This window comes from Melitaea cinxia, chromosome 19 (genome assembly GCF_905220565.1).
Source record: "Melitaea cinxia chromosome 19, ilMelCinx1.1, whole genome shotgun sequence".
In the NCBI taxonomy this organism is placed as follows: domain Eukaryota; kingdom Metazoa; phylum Arthropoda; class Insecta; order Lepidoptera; family Nymphalidae; genus Melitaea; species Melitaea cinxia.
In genome coordinates, this window is record NC_059412.1 from 5,026,078 (window position 1) to 5,050,692 (window position 24,615).

Consider the following 24,615-nt stretch of genomic DNA (forward strand, 5'->3'; position numbering starts at 1 on the left):
AGCTGGACCGACTTTTGACCACCATGATATCTTTTGTACATTCTTATCATAGGTGATTCACTTTTTGTCACCGGTGATCAATCTCTTTAATAATGGTTCGATATCATTACGTCTTAAGAGAGAATCGCAAGAGTACACGGTCCGTTAAGTTTATTTCAGTGAGTTCATGTCGCATCCATATATCGAGCTTCTTTGTATAGCCAGTATTTATCAAATGGGTAGAAACTGTTTTATGATTAATTCTCAGATCTTCAAGTATATTGTAACTATTCAAACGTCGATCTAGCTCCTGTATTTAAAAAATGTCATTACGTTTATCCCTAGTTGGGTGACCAGAGCAAAATGCATTTTCATATCAAAATTTCCTGACTGAAAACGCTTAAACACATTATTCTGCTACTTTTCCTCACACTGCATTATTACCGCTGTATTCACTGAATCGTGATTTATTTCATTTTGCTTTTAGCTTCGAACTGTATAAATCTATGTATATGGAAATGGGTTGAGTAAACAAGTTATAAAAGATGATAAAATATTGTAATCAATAATTTATTTTTTGCATTCTACTAGAATAGTGAAGTGAACATGTATCAAATTATGATATAAACACTTGGTGAATAATTATTTAAAACATTTTGATGTAATTCACATTCAGATTGAATTTTTTTATTTTTATAACGATGAAAATTTGAAAAATTAATCATAATGAAATTTATAAAAATTCTTTTCTAAAAATATCCCTATATCCGGTATGAGTAAGTTAACTTCCTAAAAGGAAATGGCTTCTTGTTAAAAAACAATTACCTGACAAAACATGAATCATTTAGTAAAATACCTAAAATAAAGTACCTTATTGCTCTATAAATAAAGTTCATATCTACATTTCTATGAAGATTTTTATCAGAAACATATCTTTCATAATATGTAGTAAGCAACATTTTCTTAGAATACAACTAAGATATAAAAAGCTTGTAATACTATTAAAGAATTTTTGTATGATTAATTATATAATAAAAGGTCATAATAAGCTACAATTTAAAATTAATTTTAGCAGATTCTCTCTTCTTGTTACTTGCGTTGCAGAAAATATCTTAATAAAGAATAAAAAATTAGTGTGTTTTTAATAATAAAAGTCTAAATCTACTAATTCTTTATGATAATGCTAATATTTGAACCTATTGGTATAAGGAATTGGAGAGAAAAATTTGGATACTTTTTTAAGCAAGAGAAACGTCCTTGATAAGTTCAAGGACGACCATGGATGTACAACTTAGATGATAATGTTTCTCATAAAGATACATTACCCAGAAGTCCCATAGGCTATAAAACGTTACGATACGAAACATTACAACAGAATTGTAACAAAAAGAATTACTAAATGCAAATAAACCTGTAAAGAACGAATAGGCTGATTCGACTCCATAAATGTTAAAAATTAATTTCGTCATTTTAAAATTGCTTATGATTATGATATTATCGTTTATACCTAAATATTAGATATAAAAAAATTATATATTATAGATAATAAAATGTACTGAATTTCTGAAAAGAGTACCTAAATAGAAGGAATACATTTTGTTGAATGGATTTATTACCCTTCGTGCTTTAGAAAATGATATGTGACAGAATTCCACCCTTCTAGTATATCTTAAAATCGGTACATGCTTAACAGATAAAGCAATATATTTAAGAAATTTAGAGAGAAAAAATCCTAATAAAATTTCAGACGAGATTGTAATTAAAACAAATATGAAAGCCCTTATTATTACTTAGGATTCTGACAAAGAATTTGGCACACCCAACGTTCCTATTTGCTATCTTATCGTATGTAACAAAGATAACCGCTTATTATTGAGCACACAATGTATTAACACTCCAGTCTCTGACCACAATAGTACAGCACCTGTCGCACCCGCAAAAACTTATCAATGAGATAAATTTGTCAAAGAATAAAAATAATGTGATTAAAATCGTGTTTGTGGAAGAAAATGGGTGTTAAAGTCAAATTGGTACTTTTTGTTATTTTAGCTCTTAGTGCTAGTGTGTTAGGACAGGATTCTATAGTAAATGAAAATGAGAGTACTGTTAGTGATAAGGCAGTGGATGACGAAATTCCAGAAATCGACGTCACAGTAACTAAAGACAATGATCCACCGGTAGAACTAATATCAAACGAGACGTTAGAAGTAAAAGTTGGAAAGTATCAAACGTTTGATGAAACTTTAGTAGGTGATGCTCAAACAAATCCAGATGCAGTTGAGTTGGAGGCGCAAAATGAGCGACAAATGATTGCTCCCCCTGGTACCACTTCTATTACAAATACCGAATATGGTGAGTTTAAAATTAAACGTAATTAACACTACCGATATTCAATAAAATAAAATGCTAAAGTCACTTGATAACGCGTTTTACGATAAACTTTGTGAAAATATTATTATCAGTACATATTCAAAAACAACATTCTTAAAGCTGTTAAAAATAATATAAATTTGATTGATTTGTTTCGACCAAATAGAGTTACTTTTTAATTATATATAGTTTTGTCCATAAGTGTAACTTTTTTTAGTGGATTTTAAATGATTAATTGACTAATAATTTTATCTTTGGTCAAATGTATTATGACTATTACAAATGTAATATTCGTTGTATAATTAAATATATCTCTTTAACTAATCCTATATGAAGTCCTGATCTATGAGCCCCGTAGTATGAGTCAGTCAAGTTGACTCAGATGACTCAGTAATGAGTTAAGTCACTGTGCATATAAACGATATTGAATACGTTGATAAAATTTATAAGTACGTTGACTTGTAAATAAAATTTATTTTTATGAAATAACGAATAAAAAGAAAATCAGTATATAGTTGTTCTTTTTTAGTTGAGAACTTCGCTCAGTGGTGGTTAGAGATCTTTTAACATTTTGTTAACATAAGGTGATTCAGAAAAACCTTATTAATTTCTAATATTGTGCAATTTAATTGAAACTATATATGTTTTGTAACTGATTAAGCTGTGAACCTTCCCAATGAAAAATACCCTTTGCCCAGCTGTGGGACGTTCTAAGTAAACTGTAGTGGAACAGCTTGTATTTGTTACTTATGTTAGTATTTACAGCTTGTACGCTGTTTCAGCTCAGTGTTCTCAGAACTCTTTTAATATTAATGGTATGCTTACCTACCTATACAACCCTGTTCGAGTCTTTACTAAGTTCCTTCAAATGAAGGGTTCTGTAGATGTAATAGATCAGAGAGCTGCTCTGGCAAGGTACATCTGCATAACCGTCCAATGAGTCCAAAATAACATTATACGAGGAAAATTTTCCTTTTAAAAGCATGTTTATGTGCTCTCGAAAGGTATCATGCAGAAGGAGTCTATCAAAGTAGATCGTTTATTTAGAAAGAGCCAAATTTAAAAATGGTCTACAATTTTTTTTCACGTGGATCGCGATTTATTACACCTTCAAAACCCATTTGAAGGAACGTAGAAAGAACATACGTAGGAGTCGAACGCCCTATATATCAACAATGTATTGTTTTATGCAAAAACGGTCATCCAAATCACAAAAGCAAGCAGTATAGTACCGCAGTGGTAATTCCTAATTCTCTATAATTGTGACTCTCTCCAAAGTGAAGACGGCATTGGTCGTGGTTTAGTTACCAACCGTAGCTAAAGCGGTTTCAGCTTTAAATCCAGCTAATGACAAATTTCTGTACAGGCCTTAGACCTTATTCACGGTTTGGAATTTATATTTGTGTTGAGTGTTTCCGGACCTTCGTATAAGAAGTTAATAGAAATAGGACAGAAGGCTGTTAAGAATACAGCTTTTATATGTTTATTATGGGCAACACACAGGAGTTCACGCATTTCCAGCGCGAACTTGTGGAGGCCTATGTCCAGCAGTGGACTGCAATAGGCTGAAATGATGATGATGATGATGATGATGTTTATTTTAAACAAAGCTTTACTTAAACTTTAATAAAATTTGCGTATTAAAAAACTTGACATCTGTACAACATATTATGAGAACCAATGCGCGAATATAATAACAAACAACATTTTAGAGATATCATTTAATTATCTACAGCTATAAAAGCGAAAGGTCAATAGGAAAACTACACGATACATAAAGTTGAAATTTGGTATGAATATAGAATGTCATTGGAGATTTGGGAAGGTCAAAGTAAATGAGGTAGGTGTATACATCGGTCAACCTTACAGAATATCCCAGCTAAATAATACTGCTTTCAAGCAGTGTTCCGTTCCTGTGGTGAGTAAGGTGGTGCTAGAGTTCCGAGGGGGGATAGGGGGGGTAAGGTCGGCAATGCACTTGCGATGCTAGTAGTGCTGCAGGCGTCTATAGGCTATGGAAATTGCTTACCATCAAGTAAACCGAACGCTTGTTTGCCGACTTAGTTGTATAAAAAGAAAGTTTGAATGGAACTTTGTTATGTTTAGACTAAGGAATATTATAATCAGTATTTAAGCTGTCTATAACAATTACAAACGATATTTTACTTTTAAGTTTTTGATGTCGGCAATATTGCTGTTTAATACAAACCTAATGTATATTACAAAACTACATAACAACTGCAAAGTTACGGTGAATTTTTGTCCGTGAAGCCTGGGTAGTATGTATGTATTTAAAAGATCTCTTATTCATTACGTATTATACACTCATACATAACTTCAGAGCATTTGATGAGATGACCTAGAATTTAAGATTTATGGTGACGCCACACCGTGATATATTTTTTAATATAATTTTAAATTTCAAAACGAGGCGAGTTTTGTTTATCTGCCCTGATAAAGCAAAGCCCTTATCTTTACCTAATTGGCTTTATAAACCGACGAAATTGAATAGCCGTTTTGTGGAGGTTAGTTCATATTTTAGGTAGTGTGTTTTATTTTTTACGTTTATAATTCACAAGGTGCAGCCCTTATCAAAGATGTTAAAGAGGCGATAAAGAGGGCTTGATGAAGCCTACATAATAATTGAAATGCTAAAATTTCTTAAGATATTTTTTTATTTGAACTTGTTTAGTTCATATTTTCTTAACCAAAACTATGTTCCAATTGACTGACTGTTGGTCTGAATAACTTTCATAGGAATAGTGTCCATAAATGTATCTCCAGTTCAGAATAACGATACGTTCATAATAACAGCTACGTTCATGAAGTTCTCATTTTTTTACTTGTCACTATAAATTGAAGTCACTTTTGCCAAGTTGAATCGCTATGCCGATTCTCTGGACAAAAAATGCACCAGCCCCCTTGTCACTCACTAGTGGAGGTAATAAGACGAGGACTTCACTCTTTTAAATTATCACTGCTATTCCAAGGTTTCGCCTGCAAATGACACAAAGATGTAATTAAATTATATTTTTTTTAAAACAATTTACTAAATGTCCAAGTGTATTCACTACATACTGCAAAACAAAGTCGCTTCCCGCTGTCTGTATGCTGTCTGTTTTCTTTAGTAAATAGAGTGATATATATGTATGAACATAGTAGAGGAACACTGATAGTTTTATAGGTTTCTAATTTGATGTCGTAATTAAAAACTTTTTTTGCGCTTTCATTTTAAATATTTATTTTGTATTTTATATTTAGTATCAGCATTGCACCCGTGCGAAGCCAGGGCGGGTCGCTAGTGTGTGTATAAAAGAAATAGAGCAGGAACAGAGCAAGAATGCGAGAAAGCAGTAATCAAAAGCAAAAGAAATAAATCTAAAATAAATCTATATCTATACTGAGTTATAGAATTATAGAAATTAAATAAGACTTTTTAACTAGTTAGGGCATTAACTACAGTGATGGCTCACATATTACATACTGTATGACTTACGATCTCATATTACTTACATTTATTTGGTTGTGAGCCTATAGTTACAGGTTGTTGATATTAAAAATAAAATTACATTACATGAATCGATAGAAATTGTAAATGAAATTCAATTCGGTCATTTTTTAAATAATTTCATAAGAAATAAACTTCTACGTGACAAGCAAGTCGGTTTTACTAGAGGACTCACAATGATGCTGGTGTAGAGCTTTTACTTCGATAGTCATTGCGATATAATAAGATTCCGGCTGCGTTCAATCTCTGCTTTTACTGAAGTTTAAAATATTAGTACTTGAATATAATGTAGAAATGCTTTTTTTACCACATCAGTGAACCTTAATTATGAAAATAGTAAATATTGTGAGCAGGTGGCATGTGGTGATTTCGGCACCTACGATTGGCTGTCTCGTGTTTGTCCTGATCATTTTAAGGCCATACTGTTGCATTAGGAATATTATTTTAATTTATTTATTGTAATATTTAATAAAGCCAAAGATTTAATAGGAAGCTAATGTCTACCGTCTGTCTACAATTTACTACAATTTACTTAGAAGAAACAAAAAGTATTATTATATTTTGATCAGAATTAATGACAAAAATCTAAACTATGTTATGTGAATTAAATTCTGAAAACAATATTAACGAGTTTTTGCTAACTTAACCTTTAAAAAAGCTTTTTAGTCTTCTTTTAATTGTAGTTTTTTTGACGTTCATTGAGTGTGTAATGTGTATTACCATATATAGTATATCGTTATAGTGTGTGTCTAATGTGTATATCACATTATAGCGAAATAAAGAAAAAGCAATCACTGGAATTTTGTACCGAACACAGTTGATGAGCCAAGCAAATAACTATGATATTTTTTTTTAGATCAAAACATTATTTTAAGCATTTTCGATATCCTAAAAACAAGCACTCTCAGCTTTAATCTCTATGGAAGCGAATTACCTTTTTTATAAATCATTCCTAAAGATTTTAAAGATATAAGTGTGCTTGGCAAATAACTTCTAATGTAAGCACAACTTCGTTTGAGTGAATTTTTTAAAAATAATTCTGCCAATTGCATCAGCGTAAATTTTGGCCTTCACTGCAATCTTTGTCTTCTACGTACAAATCACCGTTTTTAAACTTTTGAAACCACTCACGAGATGTTCTCTCACTCGAGGCAGCTTCATGATGTGCTTCTGCCAGCAATAGATGCGCAACATCTGTAAGTTTTTTATTTAAAAAAGTAAATTAAAAGTTCACGCAAATGATGCTCATTGGCTCAAATTAAGACATTTTCCGGTAAAAAATATGAAGCTAATGCAAAGTTCAATCAATGTGATAGGTTATGTTGTTTTTGAATGAGAGACCTAATTTTAAAGTCGGTTTGATATTAAAATCCTAAACCTTGTGCCGCACCTTGTCTCTTAAAATGGCGGAAACTTATTAGTACACCTGTATATATGTATGTCCGAATCAATCAAATAAAGGTTTTACCACTTAAGTAATATATATATATATATATATATATACAGGATAGATACAAGCGGGAGGAATTAAATTAAACCACGCACACTACACATCACTCCCAAGTAGGTTAGACACATGATTGATTTTTAATTTTGCGGGAAAAAATACACAATAGACTACTTAAACTTACACATATATATATTATATGCGTTCTATGCACGATTAATAGATTTCGATTAAATTTTAATGGGCTCCACGTTTGAAGTGTTAACTCAAAGCATTGATAAAAGAATATACAGTCGAATTAAGAACCTTTTTCTTTCTTTCACTCATATGTATATCATAAAAAACCTATATCTTCTAAAAATATTTTTAATATTCAAAATTACTGAAAAAATACTCATTCTGAGAGTAATTAAAATCGGTGCGTAAACATCTTTAATGTTTTCATAATGAATCATCTGCTAGTAAAAATTATAGTACGCTTAACTATGTTTTAAAACAAAGAAGGTAGTAAGGCTGACATCACCCGTACTAGGAATAACTGTTGAATGATAGCGTTGATATGTTATCAATTTTATCAGAACGCATCGATATTGTTAGCTTGTTTGTGCCTCTAAATGAGTAAAAACGACTTATATCTAAAAAAATATTTGTAATTCAATCATAATTTAAGATTTTTAATTTTTATTAAAAACAAAATTAACTATGCTTATAATCTGTGTATTAATACGTTAAGCAAAAACTTTTAATCCCCTTTTTACGTAAATTGCGCGGATGGAGGAGTATGAAATTTCGCACACTTGTAGTTTATACCGAGAAGGAGTGAATAATGCTAATATTTTTTTAATTATGCATAAAAATACAATAAGTTTGTAATTCAATAAAAAAAAAAACATTACACATACTACCATATTATGTTCGACACACACACGCATATATACATAGGTACTCTTTTGTTTTATTATTATAAGTATAGTCTCTAACAACAGGTCGAATTTCGACCACTAGACGACCACTAGTAAATGTTAATTTGCCAATTTGACTCAAGAATATTATTCAAACTGTAATTTTAATATACTGGTCAAATTCAGCTTTCAACTTTTTACCACCAGATGGACCGTGACAAAACAAGCATACGGCTCACTTGGTGGTAAGCGATTACCGTAGCTTATAGACACCTGCCATCCATACCATCACAAGCGCGTTGCGAACCCTAACCTCAATCCCCCCTCGGAACTCTACCACCACCTTAGTGACCACAGGAACACAACACTGCCTCAGAACAGTATTATTTAGCAGTGATCTTCTTTAAGGTCGAGGTACTTCACCAGTCGGGCTGCTCCAGATTTTGGACAGAATATTTCCTACTGTGCCCTACCTCCATTAAAGTTTTTTTTTTGCCACCACAACAACAAATAATGAACAAATATGTGAAAAATGATTCAATATTTTTTTGGATTTTTATCTTTTTATCGTGCTGTGTGGCTACGGCACTAAAGAATTTAGCCACCCCCTCTCTTCCCGTAGGTGTCGTAAGAGGCGACTAAGGGATAACAAGGTTCCACAACCACCTTGGAACTTGAGAAGCCGACCGATGGCGGGATAACCATCCAACTGCTGGCTTTGAAATACACAGGCCGAAGACGGGCAGCAGCGTCTTCGGTGCGACAAAGCCAGTACTGCGGTCACACGCCTGCCCAGCGTGGTGACTATGGGCAAAACACACGAGTTCACGTTGTTTTTGGCGTAAACTTGTGGAGGCCTATATCCAGCAGTGGACTGTATAGACTGTAATGATGATGATGATGATGATGATATCTTTTTTATATTCTTTTAATCTCTTTTCATTTTCCTAATCATGCAGAAAAAGTCAAATAAAATTATCTTTATTTATTTCTGTTAAGCTCACATCGATGGAAGAGTGCTCCCTTCAACGAGTTACCAAAACAATGGGCAACCTTACGTCATCACACCGCAACGTCTGCAACAAATTCGATCAAACTTTATGTACTGGTTTTACGATCAAGGCGGAAATGATAACACGGGGGATTACCAAAGAGATATCCACGCTTCGACTCCACAGATTCACAAGAACTTTAACTTTCAGCTACCTTTCTTCGGATTTCGTTTCAATTACACACGAGTAAGTTCTATAAACCTGACTAAAATTTTAAAGTATATTATACGCTTACAATCATACACTACATATAATTGATGATTGGTCTAAATTATATACCAAAGGTCTGCTCTATTATTGTTCTATTATTGTCTAAATTTGCCAAACAGACTGCTGATCTTCATTTATTTTTCTTGCTACCAGAGTTTTTAACCTGAGAGTTAAGCTATCCTCATTTGGAATGGAATAAATGTCACTAATATAGAAACGTAAAATTTATATCTGCAGTTTTACAAACTTATTTACAATCTAAACTAACACGATACTTGACCTGCAGTTGATTTATATATCAGAGATGAATGAAATCATTTAACGTCGAAAAGACATTAATTAAAATGTAGCATTCAATTGTCAATTGCAACTATAACCTAGAGTTGTTTAGTTTTCATTAGACTAACAGTTACTTTATGTATGTGCACGATATAAGCTATACTTGCTGTTAAAGATATTTTATCATTTTTACTTTTTCAGTTATCCATGAACGGTTACATTTACTTCAGTGATCCACCAGACCATTACTCATATCCACTGTCTTTCCCCGTACGAGACTGGCCCAGAGTCAACGATCCCTCTTTTATTGGTATCTTCTTCAGTAAGTGCCGTATTGGAAGTCAGAGGCCTGAAGAGCCTGATCAAAGGCGGCCGGGTGTTTACTTCAGAATGGACAGAGATTTGCAAGTTAGTATCTAAGTATAATGCTATTATAATATAAGTATTTTTTTTCAAACATACAGTTAACAATAATTTTAGCTTAATCTGTCGACTCTGCCGAGTGTACAGCAACAACAAGAGGGTCTGTCTTTTCTTCGTTTCTTTTCACTCTGTTCCTTTTAACGCTCTTCTAACCCAAGTTTTCCATGCTTATTATATGTTTTTAACGTTATAGCAATAAAGAAAACTGTACTTATATAAGATTGTAATTCTAATTTTTTTTTTGTTCATCAGACTCGAACTGACCAACTCGGAGTTGAAATGCGCGAACGTATTACTTGGGACATTCGTCAAGGTGTTATTGGTTCTGAAAACTTTTTCCCGAAACATGCTGTTACTATCACGTGGAAAAACATGTCTTTCGCTGGCGGTATCGACAACTCTATGATGGTGGTAAGTTTAAAAATACAGTCATAAACGATTCTTTGACCTTTTTGATTTGATTCTTGAAATGATTGACCTACATTGATATTCGATCACACCATTAATTAGAAAAAATTAAGAAGTTCACAATTATTAAATATACAAGCAAATAATATTACTCGCTTGTAGTGTGGTGTAGTTTACCTGACAGACGTTGTTCTGTGTTGCGAACTAACAAACACATAAAATTGAAATAGTGGTTTAATTTCCTAGATTTTTCAAATTACTGCGCAATTTTTTTAAATTTTCATTATGTAAGAACTATAGAGATATAAGCTATTATTAGAAAGCATACAAAATATTAGCCAAATTTACCCAGCTTTTCCGAGTTTTGTGTTTAACAGCACATTAACCGGTTCATTTTTATTTGTTTAGATACATTATAACAATCACTACTAATTTGTTAAATATCTTACAGACAAATACATTCCAAATGGTACTTGCAACCGATGAAGTATTTACATACGCGATATTCAACTACCTCGAAATTAATTGGAGTTCCCATACTGAGGCTGGTGGTGATACCACGACCGGCGAGGGTGGTGTTCCGGCTTATGTAAGTATACAATCAACTAATACGCAAGTTGTTTGTTTTAATTTGAGTTCTGCAAAGTATTCTTTCTTTTTTTAGATTGGTTTCAATGGTGGAAACGGTACACGAAGCTACGAATACAAGCCTTACTCTCAAGCATCGGTACTTAGAGATTTGACGGGTAGAGGCTGGGCCAATGGTTTCCCAGGTCGGCACATCTTCAGGATAGACGAAAATATACTTATGGGAACATGCAATAAAGATATTGGTACGTATTACCCGATGCACCGTGCAATATTATGACGGTTGGTTATTTCTATGTGTAACAAAATGTAAATGATTTTTCAGATGGAGCAAATCTGCCTTTAATGTTTGCCCCTGAAAGTGGTAACATGCTTGGTGGTACTGTCGTTAACATCACCGGTCCTTGCTTTCAACCTAACGATCGTATTACATGTAGATTCGATACTGAATCAGTTTTAGGAGCAGTCGTAGATTCCAACCGAGCGATTTGTGTTCAACCACGTTTTTGGCATAACGGCTATGCGAGATTTGAAGTTGCAATTAATAATGAACCCTTTAAATGGAAAGGAAAATTCTTCGTAGGTAAGGAACAATTTGAATAAAGTTAATGCCATAATCTGCAAAAATACCACATGGTGTATCAAATAAAAATACGATTCGATGCAAATCGTTACTAATAGAGAAATTACACATTACAGAGACACCTGCAACTGCAACGGAAAAAATATTTTTCCCCGATAACTCAGTTCACGAAAGATATCCACCCGAAGTCAGAATAACTTGGAATCGTTTCAATTTGACTACCAACCTTAATGTCCAATTACAAATCAGTTTATGGGGATATAAAGAAATTACTATCAGACCTCAGCTCGAATTCATTGATATGATTGAAGTAGGAGTTGCTAATACAGGCGAATACGTGATCAACCCACAAGCCTTCCGTAATAGAGATAATATAATGCATAATGATATGCAATTTGGATTTTTACAAATAAACTTAACGACACCTGAAGTATTTAAAAATGTTCCTATTTCACCGTAAGTATTTTAAGCCTAAATATAGAAAATCTTAATAAACTCATAAATTTCATATATATTTATTAACATATATAAGATTTTGAGTAATAGCCGTTTTTTTAACCAGGGTTCTATGGAGTCGGCCTATTCCTCTCGGATGGTACTTTGCTCCACAATGGGAGAGAATTTACGGACAGCGTTGGTCTCAGTCTATGTGTAACAACTGGCTTCGAACAGACCGTTTCCTAAAGAACTTCGCAGCTCAAGTCTGGGTTTGCCCTTGTACATTGGAACACGCATTGCTGGACAAGGGACGATTCATGCCTGATCTAGATTGTGACAAAGATATAAACCCTACGTGCAGGTATCACTGGGGAGGTATTCACTGCGTCAGAAGTGGAGCTCCAAGGTACGAGAGTATTTTGCGTTTAGAAATATAAAAATAATTTATTCTCTGCAATATTTGGCATCTTTAACAATGTACTGACATTTTTCAGCTCGGAAGGATCTGGTCAGCAATGTTGTTATGACAAAAATGGCTTCCTTATGCTTACGTATGACCAAATGTGGGGTTCCAGGCCTCACCGTTCCCATGACTTTGGATTTACTCCTTACAATGAAGCTAACAAGGTATGTTATTTAGTACATTTCTTCCATTTTTTGTTTATAAAATACCACCATATATTCATGTCAGTTTAATTTATTTATATTACATAAGACAATAATATTAATTTTTTATATTTAATTTATAGGTTCCATCGTTGTCCCATTGGTTCCATGACATGATACCCTTCTATCAATGCTGCATGTGGCAAGAAGAACAGGCCGTTGGTTGCGAAACATTCAGGTAAAATATATATTTAAATTAAAAAAAAAACTCTCGCATCAATCTTCCATAGTCTCGTTATATAGTATATTGATGTGCTAATAAAATTAATTAAATGACTTTTGTATATTAAAGATTTGAACGTCGTCCATCTCAAGATTGTGTGGCGTATCAGTCTCCTGGAGTAGCTGGTATATTTGGAGATCCTCATTTCGTAACGTTCGATGGCCTGCAATATACTTTTAATGGCAAGGGTAAGAAAGAACGTCCTCCTAGTTAGTAGGGTAAAATATTAAAATTTATACAAAATATTATACATATTTAGAATTCACAACTTAAGAACTAAATATTTACAATTAAAATCTTGTTGATATTTCCTTCTTTGCGAATGTCTTCGACAATACGTCAATAGTTATACCTTTTCTAATTTTATTTGTAGGAGAATACGTTTTGGTCAGAGTGGATCGTCCTCAATTAAAACTCGATGTTCAGGGTCGTTTTGAGCAAGTTCCTAAGAACATTTATGGTCGAGTAAACGCTACGATACTTACATCTATCGTAGCAGCTTCAAATAATTCCGTTCCTATCGAAGTGAGTATTATGAAAAATATTTAGTAATTTAAGCATTGGACTTATTTTTTGATAAAAATATACATATTTGTGTTTCAATGCCCTTTCTATACAGTTCGATGTTGATCTATTCTGTACATCACCTATCTAGACAACAAATTGTTACTAACGGTTTTTTTAATAAAGTTTAGTTTTACATTCTTAGGCTAAATTTAGTATTAATATTTTATTGCAAAAGTCTATTAATATCTTGTTGGCTAATTTAAGTCTCATACTGTTAAAAATATTTTTACCAAAATAATAATTACTTAAGACTATATTTGAAAGTTGTGCAGTTAACTGAATAATAATGGGTATAATCGTTGTAGCGCAATACCTTCAAACTTATACTTTATTTAATGTCTACTTAACAGTGAAAACTTGTGATTGGCCCTTTAGTAGTAATTCCAAAACTATAATATAATTGTCTAGCTGTAAGTTTTCCTAAAAATAATATATTTTTTTTGCAAATACATATTATCAATTCTATAAATACACATTTTCATTTAATTGCCATATTCTTTGTATTATTTGTAACAGAGAATAATGTGACAAAATATGAAATTTAAATTACGTTTCTGACTCCGGTCCATCTTCATGGTGTGTTTATTTTAAGTGAAAATAAGATGGTATTGCAGATAGACTTTGATTGAGAGGAAATGTAATAGTATTAACTTATATTTTAGGTAAGATTACGACCTGAACATGCTCAATGGAGATATCGGATGGATGTGTTTGCGGACAACAAGAGAATTTATTTCGATCGAACTGCTCTTAGGGTGCAATACTTCCCAGGTAAGCCAATGAATTTCTGTCGAAGACTAAATTGTTTAGTTTTCTTATTTTTAATTCTATTATTTCTAATTATTTCAGTTAGGTACAGTCGGCCAAGAAAGTGGTGTAAAGTTTTGATTTAGTTTCCTGGTCATCGAAAATTACAAGAAGGTTCTTTATTAAAATAACCATATTACTGAAATAGACATATGATAATGACGTAAACCTAATTAATATGTATTCATACGTCATTATTATTCAGGACATTTTAAACTCTATTAGGTTTAAATAATATCGTTATCAATAATAGAATATATTATATTAGAATATATTATATCGTTATCAATAATAGAATCAGATAAAGACGGCCATACAAGTTGTCAGATCGATCTGCAAGCGAAACTAATCTTTATCACCTATGAATCTGCAAGCGGTATTCAACCTTGGGTTGGTATACCACTTTGTTGGCCGACGGTAATAATGAATTAATTATACTTTATGTATAAAATTGATCTTGCGCTTTCTAGTTTTGGGATGAAGATTTTAAAAATAGCAATAATCTAATTTTTCGTCTCTAAAAAAAATTCTTATTATTCGTTTTAATTTCAAATTTAAAAAACCATAAAACCGTTATCAGAAAGTTAATTTGATAAAAAGTTATAAATTTTTAAATATTTGTCATTTTATATTAGGTGTGACAGTGTACCAGCCTATGTATATCCTCAACCAGTCCGAAATTGTCATAATGTTCTCTTCGGGCGCTGGAATAGAAGTTATTGAAAACAAAGGCTTCATGAGTGCTAGAGTGTATCTACCTTGGACTTATATGGTAATTAATGTTATGTTACATTCATGCATACGAAAATCACAGTTTTTCGCTTTTCAAATATCATGATTCTTCTTATTCCTTCTTTTGAAAAAGGAAGATCTTAAAACGATGACATATGCTATATTTTTTTAAAGTGTTATACTCTTAGTATTCTAAGTAAGTTTCTTTTTAAAGAATCAAACAAGTGGTTTGTTCGGCAACTGGTCATTGGATATCAACGACGACTTTAAGAGACCCGATGGATCGTTTGCTCCTGTCGACTTAAACAACTTCCAATCAACGCACAGGGACTTTGCGCAACATTGTTAGTAATATTTTATTGTTTTAGTATATATTTGAAATTTGTTTTACTTTTGTTATCTCTAGTAACAATTAATTGATACAATTTAAGTTTAGGTTTATTTCGATTTGATTAAGCTCTTTAATACCTCTTTAATCCTTCTCTTTCTCTTTTTTTCTTTCCTGGTCTAGTGTGGACCTCTTATACTCTCAATCAAGTTCACTTTTTTTATGGTTGGTAGTGAAAAATATATGCATAGTTTAATTATTGTGCTCATAAAAAGCTAAAAATATATCAGGGTTCAGCCTGTAATATCCCACCGCTGGACATAGGCATCGTTCTAGGAAAAGGATTGGTGCTTAATCCACCTGCTGATCCATTTTGGGTCGGAGGATATATACCCTAATATGAGTAACAATCGCTATTAGCTATTTATGATAACAAACGAGACCAACAGCTTAAAGTGTTCTCCGAGGCAGAGTGAGGCCACAAGAACAGATATCCGAACTGAAAAGAAATATTTGTAAATACAAATATCCATCCCGAGCGGTAATCGACTCCGAAAATAACCAGAGCACACTTCAACACTACACCAGAGCAGTTGTTAAAAATATATAGTATTGATGTATTTATACTCGGTTCAAGTTCTTTTGATAGTTAATAAATAAAATAAAATATTTCAGGGCAACTTAGCGATCGAGAGCAAAAGGATATAGGCGTGGCAATGTTTGTAAGAGAGTATGGTCGAACTGCTGCATATTATAATGATAATAACTTCATACCCAACTTTATACGAGAACCGGCGAACTTCCTGCCTCCGAACCGGTCCCAGGACGTAGTAAGAGCCAATGAGATTTGTCAAGATTCGTATCAATGTCGATATGACTACGGTATGACTCTTAATCGAGACATGGCTGAGTTTACCAAGAATTATCTTGCATCTATTGTAAGTATACGTACCGATGTCAACTATATAGTATAAAATAGTATGTTAAAAAAATTGTTATTATTATTATAACTATTAGTAATCACAATTGCTCTAACTCAGGCTTTTGATGCATTAGCAAAACTTTATTTTTATAGTCCTTGATGCACGTTATGTACCTAATAGCTTTATTTAAAATATGAACATATATATACACGATATATATTAGTAGACAATATACATATATCCACACCTTTAGTGAATTATATATTATATCCTATAGTAAGCATGTGATGAATCATGAAACTATTCAAGACGTAATAGCATAATTAAGTACACTTATTGTGTGTAAATAAGTACGTGCTGATTGTAAGGTTAAATATTAAACGTGGGAAAATATTAATAATAGGGAAAATATAGCATTTATTGTGTCTAAACATACTGTTGAATATATATTCATATGTAATCTTTCTCTGAAACATTAAATTCTAAATAATTTTAGACTATTTGCTAAATTATTTTGTTCCGTATTGGTTAAGTGAAAAATAGTTTATTTAATATTCAGGCATTTACTGATATTTGAAAATGTATTTTGCTCCCGTTCGTTGTATGTATGCATTTTTTGTTTCTGTAAACTTTAAACTTGTTTTTGTTCGTTTCAACTAATTGTATAACTTAAATTAAATTAGGTAGGTATTTTATTTTACACCGTGTCGAAGACGACTATCACAGGGTTTCAGTGGGCTAGTATAGTGTAAGTCATGTGGGATCACATAACTTGGTTCTACCCCTAGAGCCGGGCATTTTTTTTGAAGATTTTTCCTGTTTTAACAAAAAAAAGGTGTCTTATCTACATCAAATTGTTGCGTGTCTCTGCTTAGAAATATTATGACGTTCATTGTTCTCTAATTATAGTAGATTTATCAAGGTTTTTATGTTAAGGGAATGTCCGTGGAAAATCTTCAGTCTTACATTGGTTGTTGAAGGGAAAATTTAAAGTCGAAAAATATTTTTGTCGCGTTGTGTATTTTTACCTTAAAATATATTTTTTGTTTTAGACAAATATACGAGAACAGAACGCTCGTCGTGTAGTCAGTTGTGGTATTCTCGAGACTCCTCGCTTTGGCCGAAAAAGTAACTTCTTCTTTACCCCCGGAACTAGGGTAAGTCATTTTCAAAAGCTATTTACTGTGATTATTTTGTATCTTGCAGTATTTATTAATACTATTGTTATACATTTAGTTAATTTAAAACTGATTACATTAGCTGCGTAGAATTTAACAGTGTTTAGTTTCATATATTTATTTTATTTGCATTTTACTTCAGGTTAATTTTGAATGTAACCAAGACTTCATTCTTGTCGGTGATAAGCGACGAATTTGTGAAGACAACGGGAGATGGAATTTACCTGACTACGGTTACACAGAATGCTTACGTGAGTGATAACAATATTTTTGATAGGTTTAGCTAATAACCAGTGACATGATTATTTTATTATTACATTTTATACATTTTTCTTTATAAAGAAATTAAGTTAATTATTTTTACAAACAGGTAATCAGGAGTATTCACAGCAAACTCTGTTCTTGACGTGGGGTATCATAGTGGCAATTATTCTACCTTTATTACTCCTCATTTGCCTGTGTTGGTTTTGGTGTTGGCACAAGCCGAGGTCCGAAGGCAAACAAGGATTCCGCTTCGAAGACATACCACGATCGAAATCTGCCTCTCGACTTAATCTTAGATCTAATTCAATGGGAAACATCACAGACACTATGAAATCTTCCACTTTGCGTAGTCAAGATTCTGACGTTAAAACTAAATTCCCTGAAACTCCCACAGAGGAGACCCCAATTGAACCACTTTCCGCTGTTACTAGATCAGCACCACCTCCGCCTTCCGAACCCCTAGATGGTGAGAGTTCTGGAATAGGTTACACAGATTCAAATAAAAGCGATTCTAATAAATCTGATAAGTCTAAAAAACGTCGCGCCTACGACAAAACATATAGAACGAATGAACCTTTACCTAATGCACCTGACGTTGAATTTCCAGAGAAGAATTGGGATTTATCCGAGGAAGACTTATTGTCTTTAACAACTCCATCTGAACCCGAGTCCAATCGAGATTCAACTCTAACTCGTCCGACCAGTGATATAAAATATATAAGCAAACCACGGCAAACCGGCCGTCATGCTCTACCCTCCGATTCTGGTTACTCTACCAAAAACGGTTCCGAAGACCCATATGGGAGAAAGTACGAGGGACAATACAGTCCCATTCCATCCCAATATTCACCTACTTATTCCGAAATTTACTCTCCACCATTAAGTCCGACACCTGATACAAGTCCCAGAAATACTATTAATAGTCCAGGTTTACCAGAACCACCGAAAAGTGCTCCTCCGACAGAGATTAAAACGTTCACCCTTCCACCACAGAGGGGCAAATCTGTAGAGACACTTATTGATCCTCCTACTTCTGAAATGCCTACTTTCAGTAGTCGCTCTACCATGGTTTAACTTTAGTATAGTTGTTAATATTTATGCAAGTAAAAGATTAGAACATCCCACTGAAAAGAGTAATATTAATTTATTATTTTAATCACTGCCCCATTATGACAATTTTAGGAGTACAGGGCTGTCCTTAGGTTATATATAAAGTATTTTCTAGTTACGCTTAGGTTAGACACACATAAATTAGAACATTCGATATACACTTGTAAGTAGGTGTTGTTAGAAGACTTGTCTAGAGGTAACGATATATAATATGTTTTAAATAAGTGTGGTCTTTCCCATTGATGATGTACTTATCTTATTTTTATGATTGTTTAAATTTTCGCTAGTGAATAGAAAATGTATGATGTACTATTGATTAAATATAAAATATAAAATCGGAAGAAATCAAATATCACTGAGAGAGGAAATTTCTGTTCCGAAGCATATAACGGTAGAATAATTTCCACTATGAATTTGTTTATACGTCATTATAAATAGGAAAGCAAGGAATGAAGCTACCACGTTTTAGTGGAATAGAAATTTTCTCGGTCATGTGATGTGTTGTTCTATTTTACCCTAATCTGCTGTATTACTTGCTTTCTTATCATCGTGTACATAATAAAATTAGGTCACTCGAACGTACAGGTTGGTAACTTTTTTATTTGATTTAGATAAAGTTTTAGGTTGTTGATAATTTTTTTATTAATACGAAACTTTGCTGGCTGATTAATGAAGAAACTCATACTATTTATAGACACTATACATAGTATGCAGAGTATGCAATTATGTATATATAGTAAAACAATAAAATTTTCATTTACTCATTAATCCTTATTCAATACTTTGTTGAAATATGATGGTTACGTGGTTGTTACTGTAAAACTACTGAATTCCTGCAAAAATTACTTTATGATTACTCATAAAAAATTTTTGATCCGCTATTCCTACGTGCCCAAGATAAATTCGGAAATGAACCACGTTACATGACATGACATGTAGTTAGCAATATAAACTAATGTATTTTTTATCACATATTTATTTATTTATACTTTATTGTACACCACATGTACATGATTCACATTAACCGTAGTATTAAGATAACTGAGGTGGGGCAGAGCAGGAAGTTTCCTGCATAAAATATGGGGTGGCTCCACTGGGGTAGTAGTACCTGATAAAAGGTAGTACCTTATAGAAGATCACAGTTAAATACTGTTTTTAAGCAATGTTGTGTTCCTGTTGATGAGTAAGGTGACCAGAGCTCCTGGGGGATTTGGGGATAGGGTCGGCAACGCGCTTGCGATGCTTTTTGGTTTTGCAGACGTCTATAAGCTACGCTAAGCTAAGTCGTGCGTTGTTTGCCCACCTAATTATTTAAAAAAATACAGATTATGTAGTACAATGGACGGAAACATACTAATTAAATATTGTCTATAGGTACCCAAGAGTACTCTGCACGAACATTGGGGGCGACATGGGGTATTATCAGCGCTGTGATGGTGCCATTCGTAATAGTTCTTATTTGTGTCGGCTGGCGTATCTTGAAGAAGAGAAAGGAGGAAGAAAAGGATGAGAATGACTTTATACCGATAAAGTAAGATATACCTATTACAAATTTTATTTTTTTGAAGTAAAACTTATTTACGCAAGCTTGACTTAGGGAGTAAGCTGGTGAATGCGTGACGAGACGTAAAGTGTGATTGGGCGAGGCGAACGAAGGAAGAGTGAGATGTGCGAGCACACACTTTCTTTCTCTCTTTCTCTCATAGTCAGTTACGTTTTGTGTATCTAAGATACAGTGCAAGCCTATTGTGCACAAGTTTTAGTTCAGTCGTGTTGTCTAAAGCACCTTCTTTTTTTTTTTTTTTTTTGTTAATTTCATACTGATTCTATACACATAGTATTACTTATCAAACCGCAAATTAATTTTTATTTACAGTTCATCTCGCACATTTTTACAGGTGTATACTGTTAATATACTGTTGTTGAATTGAAATATTTAAATTGAATTATTAATTTCTTACTGACGAAGTACAGATTAATACAGACTTAAATATCCTTAATATTAACATGTCCTTATTATTAACAGACGAAATCTTTTGCCGATTCCCACTAAGATTGCTTTGGCACAATCCATCCTTCTTCCTATTCTCGACTATGCCGATACCTGTTACCTCGACCTCAGGGAAGATCAATTAAATAAACTCAAGCGTATTCAGAACTTTCTATTCGCTGCATATTTTGGATTTAGAAAATATGAATTTTGCTCCGAAATTCTTTTTAACACAGATCTAAAGTATATCTTTATTCACACAAATTTATTTTTACCTTAACGCCCGGCAGTCAATGGTTCGTCCACAGGTCGGGGAGCACGTTAAGTCGTCTATACCGGTTCTTATCACAAACATCTTATAACGTCTATATGTATAAAAGGGTTTTGGCCAACAGTAAAATCTTTAGAGCCTGATTCATTCATAATTTAAATATTTATCAATATTTCAGAACTCGGGCAATCGATCCCGATGATCCAGATGTAAAAATAAATTCAGACGATGAATCAATACCATACAAAAAGGACCTAACTGAAGACAGTCCAGAACCGACTGAGCCCGTTAAACTTGATGATATAGCCAATCGCGACAACTACCCTTACGGGCAATATCAAGGGACGGATCAACCGCCTCAAGAGTACCCTCAATCACAAGAATTTCAACCCCCCCAACCGTATCCACCACAACAATCGTTTCAACAGCCACAACAATTTCAGCAGCCCCAACAATTTCAGCAACCACAACAATCGCAACAGCCACAGACAAGTAGACAATGGTCCGGAGAAACAGAAATAAATTAATATTCTATTCTATATATTTTATTTTCGAATTAAGTGCATTTAGCACACTTAAATATAAGTAATTTTTTATCGAAAATCTTTTTTTTCAAATAAACTAAAAATAAATTTGTTAAGTATCCTACGTTAGAGATCTACTTAATTTTACATTTATATGATACCTTTGATGAAAATACAAGCCAAGGCTACAACGTCGGATTAAGTGAAACTTAAGAATTAAAGCAAAACTTGAAACATTTAAACTAAATCCATTGATATTTTTATACAGTAACTACTATGCCTCAAAATTTTATCACCTCAAAGTACAAAAATGTACTGGACAGCGGTTAGCATGACTCACTTTCATTGTCCATTAAAGCCTAAAGTATTTCACGTATCTTCGGGCTGGTCATTAAGTTTTAATCTTACCTATTTTTTCATGTAAACCTTTAGTATGATAACTATTTTAAAAAAAATGAATTATAGCATTCAGTCATTTAATAATAATTTAAAACTTTCTCATAAGACAATGATGCTTCTTAAATAAAAATATATTAAAGCTTTGATACCAAATTATAATAAAAATGAAAACTGAATTTTGTTTAAAATGTTGTCTTACATTAAACAACCAAATAAAAATTAGAGTTACTACAAATGTTAGTATAGATTAGTTTAATTTCAGACATCGATGTATTTGACTTAATTTTCATCATTTTAATAGATACACTCTCATTTGTCTGAAAATTTAAACTTAACTTTATTTATTATATGAGGTTTTGTTTAGAATATCCCACCTTAAAACAATTCTAAACTTCTTTTAGAATAGTTCACATTTTATTTTATATAAACGTTGTACACGACCGTCATGACAATACTATTTCATATTTACACACCTTTTTGTTTTTGTGTACAAATATATTTTTATAAGTCAATTTTGTGTAATAGTAAACATTTTTTACCATTTAGCTTACATAACTTGTGTTTACTTGACCAATAAATTTAATTTTATATATTAGTGTTTTATTGACGGAGTGAAAATAGCCTTAAGTGTGCGTCCAAAGAGTGTGCGTCCAAAGAGTGTGCGTCCAATCACAGTTTCGTATATAATTATATAGCTAGACCCCCGCCAAATTTTCTCAGCAAAAAAAAATTAAAACTTCATCTCAACTTTAAAAATCTTATCTCTTTAACCAAAACGTTTCTGAAAATCTAATAAACGCAAAAAAATTCTCTTAAGTCGATTCCAATTGCCCCCTAGTTAAACCTGAAAAATATGTATGCATTATAATTTAAAAAAAAAAAAATGTTTTGAAAAATGAGCCTTTGATTTTTATGCTATTTGCGTTTGTGCGGTGCCGCCGAGTAGTGCGTGAGCACGATCCGTTTTCGTAGCTGACCAGAGATCGCCTCGGTATGTCGTGAATACGAGAAGGTACGACACCCTCAAAAATTAAGCTTTGATACATCGTTTAAATGTCCATCTTGTTTTCAGCTCAATATAATTCGAGTAGAATCGAATGGAATCGAACGGAATCGAATGGAATCGAATAGAACAGAATCGAATAGAACAGAATAGAATAGAATTTAATGCAATATAACAAAACAGAATAGAATCGATCTTATCTAATAAATATATAGATTATCTAATAAATATAATATAATAGAGGAAAAGATGCAAAGAAAAGTAAGGTTAGTTGCATCTAGGTGCATCGTAGAATGCAAACGGTCGGTGACTGAACGGAACGGGCAGCAGTATCACAGTCGCTGTACTACAGCTCGTCGCGGCTAACGACTGATTTGTGGAGAATGTACTCCGGTGCTCCGATTCATAGCAGAGTTGTCCAGTCGAACGCATAGAGGGACTTCTCCAGTTGCGCTGCACTCGCGCACCATGTCACCAAAGAGGATGGGCGGGTCCGGTGTGAGCTCATCCCGTCGTCGGAAAGAGCGAGCTAGGAGTTCTGATCACCGTCCTTCTCGTAATAAGCAGCAGCGTGCAATGCTGCTGTGCTGCTGTGCTGCAGTGAGCCTGTGCTGCTGTGCTGCTGTGCTGCAGTGAGCCTGTGCTGCTGTGCTGCAGCGCTGCTGTGTTGCTGTGCTGCAGTGCTGCAGAGTAGCTGTGCTGCAGTGCTGCAGTTCTTCTTCTTCTTCTTCATCATCTTATTCCTCATATACTTCTTCTTTTTCTTCTTCTACTTCTTCTTTCTGTTCGGAACTAGAACATCAAAGCTGATACAACGAGTACAAAATGTGCACGACAGTGTTTTGATATATCGTCTAGAAAACACGGCCCCCCAGTGCTGGAACGATCTGCCGCCAATCACCACCAAAACGTGAACTGAAAACGAGAAGAACATTTAAACGATGTATTGAAACTCAACTTTTAAACACGCAAAAAAATAACCCCTGACGTACCCTGTCGTATTCATGACATACCGAGGCGTTCTCTAGTCAGCTACTGGGAACGGATCGCGCTCCTTGACAGATAAATATTATGTGCTCGGCGGACCGGCTGCCACGTAACGGTATAACAACGGTCTTATACACAGGTCGTGCAACAACAGTGACGTCTTCTATGACGCCTTAGGTGGAATAAAGAAATGGCGTTACAATCGTTACGGTCGCTTACTGGAACGCAACCACGGTTTTTCTAAATGACATTTGACAGTGACATGTTGCTTTGTTATTATTAAACTGTCTTAATTTTTTATTTATATAACTTTAAATAAAGAATCAACATTTACCGAAACGATAATTGATATAAATTACCTTATATAAATTGCAAATACATTTCATAATACGCACAACAATTAAATTTAAGTGGATATTCTGTTAAATTATACTTATTTACGTATTAATTTGTGTT

The 24,615-nt window shown here is 33.3% G+C and overlaps 1 protein-coding gene across 2 annotated transcripts; it reads left to right on the forward strand.

Annotated features, from left to right (window-relative positions):
• Positions 1–1,988: 1,988 nt before the first annotated feature.
• On the forward strand, positions 1,989–21,782 carry LOC123663098 (protein mesh). Of its 2 annotated transcripts, XM_045597836.1 has the most exons (22): positions 1,989–2,331; positions 9,206–9,444; positions 9,949–10,155; positions 10,423–10,581; positions 11,030–11,167; positions 11,243–11,411; positions 11,492–11,749; positions 11,866–12,205; positions 12,312–12,593; positions 12,682–12,814; positions 12,937–13,031; positions 13,146–13,264; positions 13,450–13,601; positions 14,306–14,414; positions 15,086–15,222; positions 15,397–15,526; positions 16,186–16,448; positions 17,486–17,590; positions 17,754–17,862; positions 17,982–18,872; positions 20,360–20,516; positions 21,425–21,782. In XM_045597836.1, the coding sequence occupies exons 1-22, from the start codon at positions 1,989–1,991 to the stop codon at positions 21,771–21,773; spliced, it is 4,884 nt and encodes a 1,627-aa protein (XP_045453792.1). In that variant the 3' UTR covers positions 21,774–21,782. The 2 variants fall into 2 exon arrangements, with proteins under 2 accessions (XP_045453792.1, XP_045453793.1); XM_045597837.1 differs by lacking the exon at positions 17,982–18,872.
• The last annotated feature ends 2,833 nt before the right edge of the window (positions 21,783–24,615 follow it).

What these genes read in the sequence shown, in the direction of transcription:
- LOC123663098 (XM_045597836.1), top strand. Translation starts at nt 1,989, where the DNA reads ATGGGTGTTAAAGTCAAATTGGTACTTTTTGTTATTTTAGCTCTTAGT. An exon ending in TAGGGTGCAATACTTCCCAG is followed by an intron (nt 14,415 to 15,085) that starts GTAAGCCAATGA and finishes ATTTTATATTAG; the next exon opens with GTGTGACAGTGTACCAGCCT. An exon ending in CACCCTTCCACCACAGAGGG is followed by an intron (nt 18,873 to 20,359) that starts GCAAATCTGTAG and finishes TATTGTCTATAG; the next exon opens with GTACCCAAGAGTACTCTGCA.